The sequence below is a fragment of the Solanum dulcamara genome, chromosome 3 (genome assembly GCF_947179165.1).
Source record: "Solanum dulcamara chromosome 3, daSolDulc1.2, whole genome shotgun sequence".
Lineage (NCBI taxonomy): Eukaryota > Viridiplantae > Streptophyta > Magnoliopsida > Solanales > Solanaceae > Solanum > Solanum dulcamara.
Genome location: NC_077239.1, coordinates 74,916,369 through 74,933,478, shown reverse-complemented (window position 1 = coordinate 74,933,478; position 17,110 = coordinate 74,916,369). Strand labels below are relative to the sequence as shown.

The 17,110-nt window shown below is 31.6% G+C and overlaps 1 protein-coding gene across 1 annotated transcript; it reads left to right on the top strand.

The window, feature by feature from the left end:
* The first annotated feature begins 11,063 nt into the window (after window positions 1-11,063).
* On the top strand, window positions 11,064-16,760 carry LOC129882935 (probable E3 ubiquitin-protein ligase BAH1-like 1). The gene is made up of 6 exons (XM_055957442.1): window positions 11,064-11,506; window positions 13,288-13,532; window positions 13,612-13,866; window positions 15,519-15,656; window positions 16,164-16,222; window positions 16,339-16,760. The coding sequence occupies exons 1-6, from the start codon at window positions 11,305-11,307 to the stop codon at window positions 16,442-16,444; spliced, it is 1,005 nt and encodes a 334-aa protein (XP_055813417.1). The 5' UTR covers window positions 11,064-11,304; the 3' UTR covers window positions 16,445-16,760.
* Window positions 16,761-17,110: the final 350 nt, after the last annotated feature.

The window sequence follows — 17,110 nt, the reverse complement described above, 5'->3', positions numbered from 1 at the left end:
ACAAGTATTTTCACCATACAATATAATACTTTTTAAAAAAACATATATGCATGAATGCCGTGGAAATTATCCTTTATGGTCACTTTATCACAAATTAATTAGAAAAAAAATCAGACATTTTATGTATAAAATAAAAATTTTCTATAAAAATGAGATAAAATTAAAAACAAATTTATAAAGGGATACAAAATCAAATCTCTCATAAATATCTCGTGGTGGAGATACTCTTTATTAAGGGATGTTTGTCACTTGTACGCACAAAAAAAATATTATATATTATGAGCTTACATCTTTTCTAAAAGATAATATATATGTTTATATGGAACATATTGTCATCACTTGAAAATCATATAAAATAAATATTGATTAAGGACAAGAATAATGCCTTAAAATTATTATAATTTCATAGCCTAACCGACATATAATGTAAATTATGTCGATTGATAAAATTCTACATACTATGAGGCCTGACATGATATGACATGACAGGTGACTTACTTCTTTCATTAAAATTATCATAATTTCATAGCCTAAACGACATATAATATAAATTATGTCGATTGATAAAATTCTACATACTAATAGGAGGCCTGACATGACAATGACATGTGATTTTTTCTTTCATTTTGTTTTCCTTAAAATTCATATGGAGTGAAGGATAAAACTTGATTTGTTCTTCTATTTGATCCAAAGGTTAATCAATAGCCACCATTAACTGAGGTGGAAAGGTGAACAACTCTTCCAATTTATTTAAAAGCATAATCCTTAGATGGGGATTTTACATGCAACTTTTTGAAAAATAATTGATAAATAATTAATGATTTAGGGAAATATATTTGTCTTAGTGTAACTTTAGATTCGAATCGTGGCAGCAATTATTAATATTTATATACGATAGATTATTTATTTCACATCCTTTTTTGTGCGTTTCTTCTTTAAACTTTGCTAATGTATGATGTTTTGTGCATCGAGCTATCTTTTTTTTAATTGTTTTGTATACAAACTTATTATATGTGTGACTATACATTTTAAATTTATTAATGTTTATGTTTGAATATACTTACAACTAGGGGTGTTCACGGTTTGGGTAAAAAGATTCAAATCAAAAAACCAAATCAAATCGATTTTTTATTTTGATTTGATTTTACATCTTTAAAAATCGATAATATTTGATTTGGTTTTGGTTTTGATTTTGTTCAAAAAATTGAAGAAATAACCGAACCGACAAATTAGATACATATCTTTTTATATTTATATATACATAGTATATTATTTTTTATGAACACTTTTTTATTTAAAAAATACAACACACTAGTTTAAAATAGTAAAGTATGATACGCCTTTTATTTATACAACCATAACATTCGCTTATGCATTATTCAGTAAGTTTATGTTGCTTAGTTCATTGGATTAGCTAACAATATATGCAGGAAGTTAAACATAATTAAAAGTTCGGATATAAGAATTATAAGATTCAAAATGGTACAAAGATAAATTATTATTTTTGAATGAATTATTGTCTTTTTTTCTCTGTTGAATGAATCGTTTCTTTTATTTTGTGTATGATTAATAACCGAATAACCAAATTAAAATCGATGACAACCAAACCAATGAATGTATATTTTAATTGGTTTGATTTGATTTTAATAATTTTAAGACTGATTAAATTAATTTAATTTTAATTTTGATCAATAACCGATCCAAACTTGACGCGTGAACATCTGTACGTACTTACACCCCTAGGAATGTAATTTGCATATTTTGCTTTTGGATTTCCTTGAGACGTTGTCCACAATGTGTTTTAACGCACTACGTACGGTTGCAACTTGCAACTTGCAACTTTGCGTATACACAACTCTGCTTGAACATTTTATTTATTTATTTATTTATTTATTTAGTGTTTGAAGGAGAAGAAAGATCTAGATAGACTTCAAATTGTTTTTTTTAGTATAAATAGTTTTTAGGGATAATTATGTGACATGGTCATTTTGCATAAATAATTATCAAAAAAATTAATTATTCGTTGTATAAACATGTATAATCAGTATATATTTCATGTATAGTCAAACTATATTCAATTTTTAAATGTATCATAATATATATTCAGTGTATAACACTTCTTCTATCCCTTTAAGTCATTTGGAAAAAGAGAGGAAGCTAAATTAGAATATGTGAAACTTTTTATTTATATCTGACGTTTTATATCGATTCAATAAATATATAATAGATTTAATTGTTTTTACTTAATCATGATAAACTAATACTCCTGAGTATTACTTAACATGAATGATTAAACTAATACTCCTAAGTATTACTTAACATGAAAAAATAGATATAGATATTTTTCTGTCCAACATATAGTCTGAAGTCGTCTTCTTTTTTTTTTCATGAATTTTTCTTTTGGTTTTGGGGAGGGAACATGGGTTGAAGCATTTGATAACTTACATGTCAACCACTAGGAAGGAGCACGGTAAACGACTAGAACATGCAACATAAAATACTATTGCTTTGATGATATCAAACAGTATTTGAACAGTTTTTTATTGAAATATTGTCTGTTATATATTTACTCTAACGGTATTAAAGAGTAATTAAGTAGCGTTTAAATGCAAATTAGTAGTTAAAAATAGAGGAATATGAAAGTAAGGGATAGTCACTTGTAAATAATTTCTCTTTTGAGAGCACAAGTGTTCTTTTACTATAATTTAATGTGTAGCCCATTTTTTGCGGGTTCAAGTCTCGCTCGAGATATTTGTTTTTTACGTTTTTGCATTCCTTTGTCAAATTTTATTATTATTTTCATTAAAATTTAAATTTGAGACCTCATACTTCATTCCGACTTTTGTTGACCATTAAACCAAACTCATGCATTAAATTTTTTTTAGTTACTTCCTCATCAAGTTTTTGACTAAAAACATAAAATGCAAGAACATTTTAAATAGATGCAATTAGTTCTTTTCTAATGCAATTTTTGGGCAAGAAGCATTCAATTTATGATGACAAATTAACAATGACAGACAGCTTAGGCATCCTATGAAACTTTGGTCTTACATTTTGTTTTCTATTTTATATATTATATTTTCTTGTTTCATTAATTATCTTTAAGCATATTTTATTTTGGGTCAAATTAAGTCCCCAATAGTTTTCCTTGTTGATCATGATTTTAATTGGTTCCACAAGTGTCACAAGAAAATGAAACAAAAAAGATTAAATAGTTTTTTTTCCTTACCACTATCATTTTAGAAGCATATAACTAATAATTAATTTTATTCCAAGAGAAAAGATCAAAGTAATTGAACATGTCTATACTGCAAGATCTTTTAAGTATTAGATTGACAAATTCACTATTATATGCATGATAACATGATAATAATAAGAGCATTTGAAAATTAAAATGCACTTACAATAAATAATGGGAAAAATTACCTAATTAGACTCCTTTATTTATCATATTTTTCATTACTCTCATCCATTTCGAAAAAAAAAATACAAAAATTCCTTCTTTTTCATTCGGATACATTAATTCAGTAATCCGGAGACATTAATTTAGTAATCCGGATACATTAATTCTTATTCATAAATTATCTCTATGTTCAATGTATCATGCTTTAAATGTTATCTGCTGATACATAAAATCCTAATTAATGTATCTGAATTACTGAATTAATATATCCAGATTACTGAACTAATGTATCCGGATTACCATATTTTTAAGGGATTTCTGTGAATTGAAAAAGGGTAGGAAAAATGATAATTAGCCTTTTACACTATGTGATTTATGTGAGTTTCCCAATAAATAATCCCTAAATAACAATTCATGCATAATTCATTTTTGAATAAGTTATATTTTATTTTTATATACTCATTTTAATATTACCTTATCTATTAAATAAGTTATATATTACAATTCCTTTATAACTAACACATTTAATTATTAATTATTAGTTTGGTCAAACTTCTAAATTCAATTTGTTTATTTGTAAAATGCTTTTGGAAAAATATAATTGAGAATAACATTTTATATTTGGCTAATAAATTTGAAAAATATATTTTTTTCAATATTAAATCAGTATTTTGTGCTTGAGCTTTGGTTAATATTCCAAAAATGCTCGTGAGAAAAAGTTCTCTTCCTTTGAGAACAATTTCTAGCTTAAAAACATTTAATTTTTTCCCAAAAATTTGGTTAAACAACTCAATTTTCTTTTCGAGGGAAAAAAATTGCACTTTTGACTTTGAAATGGTACGGTTGACCAAAACTGTTTTAACAATTAATAATATAGTAAAAATTTATTATATATTGTTAGAAAGATTAGTGAATGTTAGGTGGATTTTTTTTATATAAGTGGGGCCCACTGATAAGTGGGCAACCCACTGATTTCCTCTCTTTCTAGCCTATCTTTTGCCTATATATTGCAGGCATGTAAATGAAGTGATGAAGGCATCGAAATACAAACATTTACATATTCTGCTTTTCTCTTCTGCTCCTTTCTCCTATATCTTTGTTCTCCTCTTTATCTTTTATTTGTTCTTTTGCCAATTTAATTTACAACACGTTATCAGCACGAGGCTCCGGCTATTTGTTTTTGAAGGTAACAAAAAGCGGTAAGAATTTTATTTAATTTTCTTTTCATAAAATGGCAAATATTTCAAAAATTGAATTTGTTGCTTTGGATATCTCTGGAAAAGATTACTCCTCATGGGCACTAGATGCCGAAATTCATCTTGAATCGATGGGTCTGGCAGACACCATCAAAGATGATAACACGGCATCTAGTCAAGACCGTGCAAAAGCTATGATTTTCCTCCGCCACCATCTTGACGAGAGTCTTAAATTACAATATCTTACATTAAAAGATCCCTTGAAATTGTGGAAAAATTTAAAAGAAAGGTATGACCACCTGAAGTTGGTCATGTTTCCACAAGCACGTTATGACTGGTTAAATCTGAGACTGATGGACTTTAAAAATATAACTGAATATAATTCTGCTTTATTTAGAATTATAGCTCAGTTAACTTTATGCGGAGATGAAATCACGGAACAAGATAAACTTGAAAAAACATACTCCACATTTCCACCCGCGAATATGCTACTGCAGCAGCAATATCGTGAAAAAGGCTTTAAAAAATATTCTGAATTACTTTCTCACCTTTTTATTGCTGAAAGACATAATGAACTATTAATGAAAAATCATGATAGTCAGCCAGTTGGTTCTTTGCCACTCCCTGAAGTGAATCAGGCAAATTCTAACCAACGAGAAAGAGGCCATGGCCCCAGTCGTGGTCGTGGTCGTGGTCGTAGTCAAAGAAGAAATTTTAATCATGATGCTCGGCTGGCACCGAGAAATAACCAGCAATATAAAAGGCAGGGTAAAAAGCCAGAAGCTTTACCGAAGAATAATTTAGAAATAATATATCATAGATGTGGAGGTGTGGGGCACTGGTCGCGTATTTACCGGTCATCAAAACGCTTGGTTCAGCTATATCAGGCATCGTTAAAGAGGGCAGAAAATAATTCAGAGACAAATTTTATCTCTGAGGACAATATTGAGCCCATGCATCTGGATGTAGCTGATTTCTTTAATTTTTCAGAAGTAAATATGAATGTTGATAAGCCCGATAATATTTAAACAATTCTCTTTGTTGTTGTATGTATTAAATATTATGTTTGTATTTTTCTAGATCCATGTAATAAAATAAAATTTTGTATAATAAATTATGTATTAATTATAATATTTACTTTCTTTCTTTGTGAAGAAAATATGGAAATGACTCAAATCTTGTTTGGATCAATGATAAATCACGAGGATATTTGTGTAATTGATAGTGAAACAACCCATGCTATATTTAAAGACGAGAAATATTTTTCCAATTTACTTAGAAGAAAAGCTAATGCTACTATAATTTCTGGTAATTCAAAAATGATAGAAGGCTCCGGAAGAGCTACTATAATTCTGCCTAAGGGAACAAAAATTGTTATAGAAGATGCACTATTTTCTTCTAAATCTCCAAGAAACTTGTTAAGTTTTAAAAATATCTGCATAAATGGATATCATGTTGAGACACTAAATGAAATAAATATTGAATATCTTGGTATAACCAAGAGTGTCTCAGGCCAGAAATATATTTTGGAAAAATTACCAACTTTGTCATCTGGCCTATATTATGCAAAAATTAGTGCAATTGAAGCACATATGATCGTAAACCAGAAGTTTACTGATCCAAATACATTTGTGCTATAGCATGATCGAATAGGTCATTCTGGATCAATAATGATGAGACGAATTCTTGAAAATTCAACTGGACATCCGCTAAAGAACCAGAAGATTCTTACAAATGATGAATTTTCATGTGCTGCTTGTTATCAAGGCAAATTAATTGCCAGACCATCGACCCTGAAGGTTGGCATCGAATCTCCTGACTTTTTAGAGCGTATACATGGAGATATATGTGGATCTATTCATCCACCTAGTGGATTGTTTAGATATTTTATGGTCCTAATAGATGCATCATATAGATGGTCTCATGTGTGCTTATTATCATCTCGCAACCTAGCGTTTGCAAAGTTGTTAGCACAAATAATAAGATTGAGAGCGCAATTCCCAGATTATCCAATTAAGGCCATTCGCCTTGATAATGCTGGAGAATTTATATCCCAAGCATTTAATGATTATTGCTTATCAATTGGGATAAAAATTGAACATCCTGTTGCTCATGTTCATACTCAAAATGGCCTTCCAGAGTCATTTATTAAGCGCCTACAATTAATAGCAAGACCTTTACTAATGAAAATAAAATTGTCAATTACTTTTTGGGGTCATGCTATCTTACATGCAGCAGCACTTGTACGTCTAAGACCGACACATTATAATAAATACTCTCCGTCAAAATTAGTATTTGGTCATGAACCAAATATAGCCCATTTAAGAATTTTTGGTTGTGCGGTATACGTGTCTGTAGCACCACCACAACGTACAAAAATGGTCCCTCAACGAAGGTTGGGTATATATGTCGGGTTTGACTCACCCTCCATAATTAGATACCTTGAACCATTGACTGGAGACTTATTCACTGCTCGATTTGCAGATTGTCGGTTTGATGAAACAATTTTCTCGCCATTAGGGGGAGAGAAAAAGGAACCCGAAAAAGAAAAAGAAATTGCGTGGAAAATTTCATCACTATCACATTTTGATCCACGCACCCGCACATGTGAGCAGGAGGTCCAGAAGATCATCCACTTACAAAAAATAGCAAATCAAATGCCAGATGCATTTACTGATTTGAAACGGATAACTAAGTCACATATCCCTGCAGTGAATGTACCTATCCGAATTGATGTCCCAAAAGGACCATTTACAAGTATCATAGCTTCTGAATCCCAAACACGCCAGAAGCGTGGTAGACCGTTGGGTTCAAAGGATAAAAATCCTAGAAAAAGAAGCGTAAGAAATAATAAAGATGATACTACACACGAACTTCCTGAAGAAGGTCAAGGTTTGAGTAATCCTGATATTCCTGAAGAAATCAGTGAACCCGAGACTCAAGTGAATGAAGAACTTTCAATAAGTTCTACCGGTGATGAGATAAATTTAGATCGATCAAAAATTACTGTGGATAATATTTTTGCATATAATGTTGCAATTAACCTCATGCAAGATAATGAAAGTCTTGAACCTAAATCCGTCGAAGATTGTCGACGTAGATGTGATTGGCCAGAACGGCAAAAGGCAATTCAATCAGAATTAGACTCACTTGCTAAACGTGAGGTTTTTGGACCTGTAGTCCAAACCCCTGTAGGTGTAAAACCAGTTGGTTATAAATGGGTTTTTGTTAGAAAACGAAATGAGAGAAATGAAATTGTAAGATATAAGGCACGCCATGTTGCACAAGGATTCTCTCAAAGACCCGGAGTCAACTATGAAGAAACATATTCACCGGTTATGGATGGAATAACATTTCGATATCTCATCAGTTTAGCTGTACATAAAAATCTTGAAATACACCTAATGAATGTGGTTACAGCTTACCTTTATGGTTCACTTGATAATGAAATTTACATGAAAATCCCAGAAGGATTAAAATTGCCTGAAGCATGTAAAAAGTCTCGGGAAGTATACTCAATAAAACTCCAAAGATCATTATATGGTCTGAAATAATCAGGGCGCATGTGGTATAATCGCCTAAGTGAGTACTTAATAAATGAAGGTTATATTAATGATGTTATTTGTCCATGTGTTTTTATTAAGAAAACGGAATCAGAGTTTGTTATACTCGCTGTTTATGTTGATGACATAAATCTCATTTGAACCCCTGAAGAGGTCCAAAAGGAAATTGAATATCTAAAGAAAGAATTTGAAATGAAAGACCTTGGAAAGACAAAACTTTGTCTAGGTTTGCAAATTGAACATTTAGCAGACGGAGTTTTTGTCCATCAATCTGTCTACACTGAGAAAATCTTAAAAAGATTTTACATGGACAAAGCACATCCATTAAGTACTCCAATGGTTATTCGATCACTTGAAGTGAAAAAAGATCCATTTCGACCTTCAGAAGAGGATGAAGAACTTCTTGGTTCTGAAGTATCATATCTCAGTGCTATTGGTGCACTTATGTACCTTACTAATGCAATCAGGCCTGATATAACATTTTCTGTTAATTTGCTGGCAAGATATAGTTCATTCCCAACGCGAAGGCATTGAAATGGTATCAAACATATTTTGCGATACCTGAAGGGTACTATTGATATGGGTTTGTTTTATACTAACAAAGGTTGTGCAGACCTTATTGGTTATGCAGATGCAGGTTATTTATCAGACCCACATAAAGCTCGATCTCAGACAGGTTCTCTGTTTACACACGGTGGGACTGCTATATCATGGCGATCTACAAAACAGTCCATTGTTGCTACTTCTTCAAATCATGCTGAAATAATAGCAATTCATGAAGCAAGTAGAGAATGTGTGTGGTTGAGATCGATGATACAGTTCATCAAAGAAAGATGTGGTCTTGAAAATAATGTTAAAATACCCACAATTATATTCGAAGACAATGCCGCGTGCATAGCTCAATTGAAAGGTGGTTTCATAAAAGGAGACAGAACGAAACATATTTCACCAAAATTATTTTTCACACACGATCTTCAGAAGAATGGTGAAATTGATGTACAACAAGTTCGTTCAAGTGATAATCTTACAGATTTATTCACAAAGGCATTACCAACATCAACTTTTGAGAAATTAAGATATAAAGTTGGAATGCGCCGTCTCCAAAATATCAAATGAAGATTTCATCAGGGGGGGTACGCGCTGCACTCTTTTTTCCTTAACCAAGGTTTTGTCCCATTGTTTTTTCTGGTAAGGTTTTTAATGAGGCAGCAATTAAGGCGTATTACCAGATATGTAGACACAACATCTATGGAAGCACATTACACGTGGACATCCAAGGGGGAGTGTTAGAAAGATTAGTGGATGTTAGGTGGATTTTTTTATATAAGTGGGGGCCATTGATCAGTGGGCAACCCACTGATTTCCTCTCTTTCTAGCCTATCTTTTGCCTATATATTGCAGGCATGTAAATGAAGTGATGAAGGCATCGAAATACAAACATTTACATATTCTGCTTTTCTCTTCTGCTCCTTTCTCCTATATCTTTGTTCTCCTCTTTATCTTTTATTTGTTCTTTTGCCAATTTAATTTACAACATATATCTCATTTACTTGACACTTTTTATTTCACACAAAAAAAAATTAAATTTTACGCATTTGAATTCACGCTAAGATAGTAAATTTTTTGAACGATACGATCCTTCATTGTACTAATATCAAGTACTTTACTTTCAACTTACCATATACTATATCAAGTACTACTAATTGACCTTAAATTTTGAATTAGCCTTCAAATAGAGAGACATTTATTATGAAAAAATTATTTTTGTTGGTTGTTTCGTGTATAATGTTAAGAATTAATTCACGGCTCAATTTATGTGATACTTTATTTTTTTAATTAATTATAAAGAAAATTGACATCTTTTTATATTTAGTTTTTTCTCTGTTTTAATTTATATGACACACTGCAAAAAAATAGTCATATTTTTATAATTAAAAATAATTTAACTTCAAAATTTATTTATTTTTTATCCTTAATGAAATGATTTATAAATTATAACTGCGCAAATATTTAAGGTTGATTTTAGATCACAATTTCAAAAGTCTTCATTTCTTTTTTAAATTTTGTGTTAAGTCATACATACCACATAAATTGGGACAATCTCATTTTATGCGTAATGAAATAATTTATAGCTACAAAAAAAATTATGACTTATTTTTTATCATAAATTTATAAAATATTTATGCAAATTTCTAAATTGTAAATCAAACACCATACAAGAGATAAATTTAAAAAATTATACATAGCAAAAGAATGCTATCAAACATTGTATTACTTTTGCGAGGTTTAATACATAAATAATTTAGTTTTCAATCAGCTTCAAAATGACCTCTTAAAAGTCTTTTTTTTTTCTTTCGTTTCAACACTTCTATCCAAATACATAGCTATTTATTTTAGATGGTGTTTCTTGAATTTTTTTAACTTTTTTCGGATTTGAACTCTAAAAAATACGTTTGATCATAAAAACTCAGAAAATACTATTTTCTCTTTTTTTTTCAAGAATTTCCAGAAATTCCCAAAACAACAAAAAAACTATTTCCTCTCTAAATTATTCACAAAAATTCAAAAACAACTTTAATTGATTTATTCTAATTTTTAAATATTCATATATATTATTTATTTATTTATAATAAAACATGGTCAAACTCCTGTTTACAAAAACCAAACTCTAGCTGTTAAAAAACGTTTTTCATCACTTATATACTTTAAAAAGCTACTTAAATTCAGATAATCCAATATTCGACTTTGTTAAAGACATAATTAACTTATACTTATTTTGGCAAATTGCCTTTATAATATCATACAAAATTCAAATCGAAACTCCACCTTGACGGACCCACCGCCCTTTATAAATACCGCAATGCTTAACAACTTTTCCCAGTTTTCGAAATCCTTTTTTTTTTTTCTATCCCGTGAATTTCTCAACAAAAAAAAATTTAAAAAGAAAAATTAATTTGTCTGTGATCATCACAAATGTCATGTGTCACTGTTTCCGCCATTGACGGATAGAGATAAAGACGAAAAACAAACAGAGATTTTTCATTTTTCAGTAATTTTTTCACTAATAAGTGTTCATACCTCTAAATCTTTTTTTTTTTGTCGGAAAATTCTTCAGATTTGGAACAATTTTTGAATTTTGAAGATGAAATTCTGCAAGAAATATGAAGAGTTTATGGAAGGGCAATGCCAGAATAAGAAATTGCCGCGTGTAGGTCTTAAGAAATTAAAGAAAATTTTGAAGAAATGTCGAAAATGCCATCAGTCACGAAGTGTTGGTGTTGGTCCACCTGCAGATAACAATAATCTCCATGACAGCTCCACTTGTTCCCAGCATCAATGTTCTGGTTTGTTTGATCGGTTATATTATACTGTAATTGCTTAAATTTATGTAAATCTATGGTTGATTTCGAATTATTTTGTATAGGGTAGCTTAAATTTGGTTAAGAATCACAAGGTCTTAGGTTCAAATTCCAGCAGAAATTAAAATATTAGCTGATTTTTTTTTTCATCTATCCTAGTCTTGGTGGATGTCTAGTGGAATTAATGTAAGTAGGACAACTGTAATACTGGTAAACGCATAAATTTCTATTGAGTTAAGAATCATGAGATCTCTGGTTTAAAGTTCACATACAAAAATATAGGCGATTTTCTCTCATCTGGCCTAACCTTGGTGGATAGAGTTGTTGCTGGCAGAAGGCGGCAGGTATCTCATGGAGTTAGTTGATTTGTTCGCAAATTGGCCCAGACACCACGGTTACTAAAAAAAAATGGATAGCTTAAATTTGGTGTAAAAAAGAAAAAAGTAAATTAGTTTGCCCTTTTTGACTTCTTTGACAATACATGCACTAGGACAACTTTAAAACTGGTAAATGCATAAATTCTGTGTTTGCTTATACATGTTTATCTGATGGGTTTAAAATTGATTCATCTCTGATGGTCACCTTTGCTGTTTTAGCTTCATCTATTGTTGCATGTTCAAATGATTTTTGTATAGGTAATCTTAAAGTTGGCAACCCTCCGAAAAAAGGAGTGAATGACTTTGCCACCTTTTGTGTTTTTGATAATATTTGCGCTAAAACAAATTTGTAAATGCATAATTTCTCTCATTGCTTCTACACGATTATTTTTTTGAGTTTAAAATTGCTTAAACATATACAGATGTGTAGTTGGTTCATCTCTGATGAGCATCTTTGCTGCTTTTGTGTCATTTCCATATTCAAATTTTTTTATAGGATAGCTTAATTTGGTAAAATAGGGGGGGAAATCATCCCCTTTGGGGATTTTGACAATTTATGCACAGAAGCAACTTTAAAACCTGTAAAATCAATGAACTTTCTTGTTGTTTTTGTACTAGTATATTTTATCTCTGTCATTTTATAAGGTTCTAACTTAGTCTACAACAACAACCCTGTATAATTTTGTGGGGCCGAGAGGGTAGAGTATACGCAGACTTTACCCTGCCTTGTGATACCCCTACCTTGTGAGATAGGGAGGCTATTTCCGATAGACCCTCAGCTCTGACTTCTAAGTAGTTTATCGACTTATATTGCTTAAGCATACATGGAATTTCATGTTGATTACATCTCGTGAGCATATTTGCTGCATTAGTTTCACCTGGGATTTGGCTTTCGTCCCATTTTCAAATTAATCTAGTTTTAATGAATTGAATTTGGTAAAAGAAAACGAAGAAATTCACCCCTTTTGGAGTACTTGACAATATATGCACTAGGATAACTTTTAAAGCTTGTAAAATCAAAAAGTTTTCTTTTTGTTTCATAGTATGTTTTATACCAATTATCAGTATAAGGTTCTGATTAATCTATTGAGTTACATTGCTTTAACATATTTAGAATCTCTGGTTATTGCATCTCTGATGAGCATTATTTACTGCTTCAGTTGCATTCTTGAATCTAGTGTCTGTCATGTTTCGGATTAACTTAATACATGATAGCTTGATTTTTGTAAAAAAAGAAACCAAGAAATTCCTACCCTTTTGAAGTTTTTGACAATTTATGCATTAGAACAATGTTTAATCTTGTAAAATCTAGAACTTCGTCTTTGTTTCTTTATATATCTCATATCAGTATCACTATAAGGTTCTAATAAGTTTTCCTCTTCTCTGTAGTTTGTGATGGAAGTTTTTTTCCATCTCTCCTTAAGGAGATGTCTGAAGTGGTTGGGAGCTTCAATAAACGTGCACAGAGATTGCTTGAGTTGCATCTCTCATCGGGTTTCCGCAAGTATCTTATCTTGCTCAAAGAAAAAATACAAGGAAACCATATTGCTTTAGTTCAAGAAGGAAAAGATTTAGTCACCTATGCTATAATCAATGCAATTGCCGTGCGTAAAATACTTAAGAAATATGACAAGGTATTTCCCTTTTGGACTATTAATTCAACATGCTAACTGAGTCTTGCTTCCTTTATTAACTACTCCTCTCTATCTGTAGATTCACTATTCTAAGCAAGGCCAGGCATTCAAGTCACAAGCTCAAAGTATGCATGTTGAGATCCTTCAATCCCCCTGGCTGTGTGAACTTATGGCTTTTCGCATCAATTTGAGAGAAAATAAGGCAAAAAATGAGAAGGCTCTTGCACTTTTTGATGGTTGCTTCCTGATATTCAATGAAGGAAAACCATCTCTCACTTGTGAGCTCTTTGATTCTATCAAGCTTGATATTGATTTGACCTGTTCAATTTGCTTGGTACGTACTCGCTCTTTCTCTATATCTTGTCTTTTATATTATCATCCAAAATTACCTCACCACCACCAAAAAAAAATCCCTTTAAAATTAAGTATCACAGTCAAAAATTCGCTTGAAACACCATACTGTAGAAGGCTAAGTTGATCATCTGTGTGGTTTAAGACACGTCGCATTTGCTGTAATAAAGAGAAATTATCTTACTGTTGCTTAACAATTAAAACCTTTGCATATGCAAGCCTCAGCTTCAAATTTAGTGAATCGAAACCTTTGCATGGGCTGTCAATATAGTGTGAAACTCTGTTATTTGGTGTCTGCTTGTTCTTAGCGACAGTGACAAATGGTTCTTCTCTAGTCTTTAATCAATTTATCCCGCACCTGACCCAGTGATAAGTTGGTTACAATTTGTAGCCTAAGACCTAGTCAAAGTAATCATTTTGAAGTTGCACACTTTTAAATGATCTCCTTGTTCAGATTGAGATATATTTATTCTCTGGCTCTTGAACTTTTTGTAGGTTGTATTAGTGTTTTAGTTGTTATGTGTCTAATTCCAGATACTATACTATGAAACCTGCAATCCAACGGATGTTGTTTAGTTCCCATGTTGGGTTGCTTGGGTATTGTATCCCCCAGAATTGGGGTATTATCCTCGTATTATGAACTGGATTACGGTCTTTTTATCTCACGTCGAGTGCACTAGATAAATAATAGGATATCCACCTACTAATACAATCTATTGGAGTCCAAAATTCTTGCTTAATTTTGAGTAAGAATGATTAAGGTTTGGTTATTTCGGATTTCTGATTGTGAGCCTATAAGTTGAATGTCTTTTTCCTCCAAAAATGAACATCCTAATAAAGTATTCATGTCAAATTACCTTAATAATTTATCATCCCCCCCCCCCCCCTCCCCCACAATCATCCAATTAAAATGCTCATTTGAGCAATGAAATCATTATCTTGGAAATCCTAATCTAAAAGTAAAATCATGTCTCAAATGATATGTGAAACACACACAGTTCCATGCCAGCATCATGTGTCTAATGAGTACATATTCAATAACATTAGGTTTTCAATAGGTACAATCCTTAATTTAGGTGTTGAAGTGAAAAATCCAAACAAGTTTAAGGGACCGCATATGTATTTTTTGAAATAAGAATATCAGCCTCTTTACCTATTACTCCCTCTGTCCCAATTTCTGTCACTCTTTCCTCTCTTTAGTCAGTCCCAAAAAGAATGATATTTTATACCGTATTTAGTAACCACTTAAACTTTTCATTTTACTTCAATGAGATGATTTATAGCCATACAAATATGTAAGACTTGTTTTAGACCACAAGTTTCAAAAGTCTTTCTATCATTCTTAAACTTCGTGCTGGAGATGCATCTCTTGTTGTTTTGACTTCAAATTCTGTTGCATGTCATCAGTAGTTATTGTAGTTTAGCTGAAAGATTGTTATCTCTGTAAGTTTCAGCATATCACTTGCTCTTCAAGTAAAAATGCTGCCTTATATCCTAGCAATTCTTGCAGAAACTTCCCGATTAGATTTATCATTTTATCATCCATTTAGCATGCAGGATAAATTAAAGTAGAAATTAACTTTGGAAGTTTGTATCTTTTATGGAACAATGCTGTAAATACATCTGTTTATGCAGGATACCGTGTTTGACCCAGTATCTCTCACTTGTGGTCATATCTTCTGCTATATCTGTGCTTGCAAAGGTGCATCAGTGACCTTAGTTGATGGACTGAATGCGGCAAATAACAAGGAAAAATGCCCTCTCTGCCGAGAGGTGAGTAAACTTTTGGTCTTTATTCAGTGACTTGAACATTTAGCAAAGTCTCATACTTGTGATAATATGTTAGGAGCACCAGTTTTCTACTGAGTAGTACTGTCACGTCAGAGAGGATTAACAAGTTACTTCAATCAAAATATGCCTCTGGACTAGTTTCCTCTGTTTACAATATACCAGCTTTCCGCCATTCCCTGAAACAAGGAAAACTTCACATGTACTTTTGAACTCATGAGGAATATGAAGATGTGTCTGCTTTGTAAAATCTGCTCAACAATGCAAAGAATACTCTTCTTAAGAAACTTGAGAACATTATTTTAGTGATCGACATAAGTGGGAAAAGAAATTAACATTCAACAGTGTCTTTCGGTTATGGTTGATCTCTCTGTTTTCTAGCTTCTCTGCACTGGCTTTTCTTCTGCAATTCTGATTTACTTTGTGCTGGTATTATATAGTAAATGTTTTTTGACCTAACCTTCATCTCTTATTTTTTGTTGTGTGATTCAGGAAGGAGTGTATGAAGGTGCTGTGCATCTGGAAGAGCTTAACATTCTACTGAGTAGAAGGTACTCTTTCTTCTGTAATGCGTGGTCGGATTAGTTCTATCAATTCCAGAGTAATTTATACGGTGTGCACTCTTGTTGCTTCTTCTAGTTCTAACTCACTTCCACATTTTGAACAGTTGCCCGGTGTATTGGAAAGAGCGCCTTCAGACCGAGAGAGTAGAGAGACTTCGGCTTGCTAAGGAGCATTGGGAATCTCTGTGTCGGGCATTTGTTGGCGTCTGAACGATAATATTAGTCTCATGGTGGCAATAGAATTCATAGTAGCATTTGGTTTCTCCTGCATTTTCTTCTATGTTGTTTGAATCCTTCAAAATGTTGTACCTATTTCAGATCCTCCATAAATATTGCATTTTAGAGCAATATGAGTGTGGTTCCTTTTTTGAGGAATTCAAGCATACATAGATTTTCTTTGTTTCTGCTGTTCATGCTCCGAACAAGTGCTAGAATCTGTAAATAACTGCAGAATTTTGTCATATTACGTGCTTTTGAGTTGAAGAGCCGTAATTTTTTTAGTAAGAAAATTTGTTGTGGAACTCAACTCTCCGATTACTCCTCTCATCTGAATTTATATGATGCTCTTTTCTTTTTAGTTCATTTCAAAAAAAAATCACATTTTTATATTTAGTAACAATTTAATTTTAAAATATTCATTTTACCCTTAATGATATTATAGTCACATAAATGTTTATGGCTTATTTTAGATCATAAGTTTTTTCATTTGTTTCTACATTCTATGTCTAATCAAACACCTTCACTAAATTGGAATAAAGTAAGTACAGGAGTTTCTTAAGTTCGCTTTGCACTTGAAGGAGATAGAGCCATCAAGGTTTAGTTTTTTTGATTCTTCAACATTAGTTGATCAGACATTCACGTAGTTTTCAGCTAAGC

Bases quoted from the DNA above. Each gene is read 5' to 3' on its own strand.
- LOC129882935 (XM_055957442.1), top strand. From the start codon at position 11,305: ATGAAATTCTGCAAGAAATATGAAGAGTTTATGGAAGGGCAATGCCAG. The intron at 11,507-13,287 runs GTTTGTTTGATC...TCTTCTCTGTAG, and splicing joins TTCCCAGCATCAATGTTCTG to TTTGTGATGGAAGTTTTTTT. The intron at 13,867-15,518 runs GTACGTACTCGC...CTGTTTATGCAG, and splicing joins TGACCTGTTCAATTTGCTTG to GATACCGTGTTTGACCCAGT.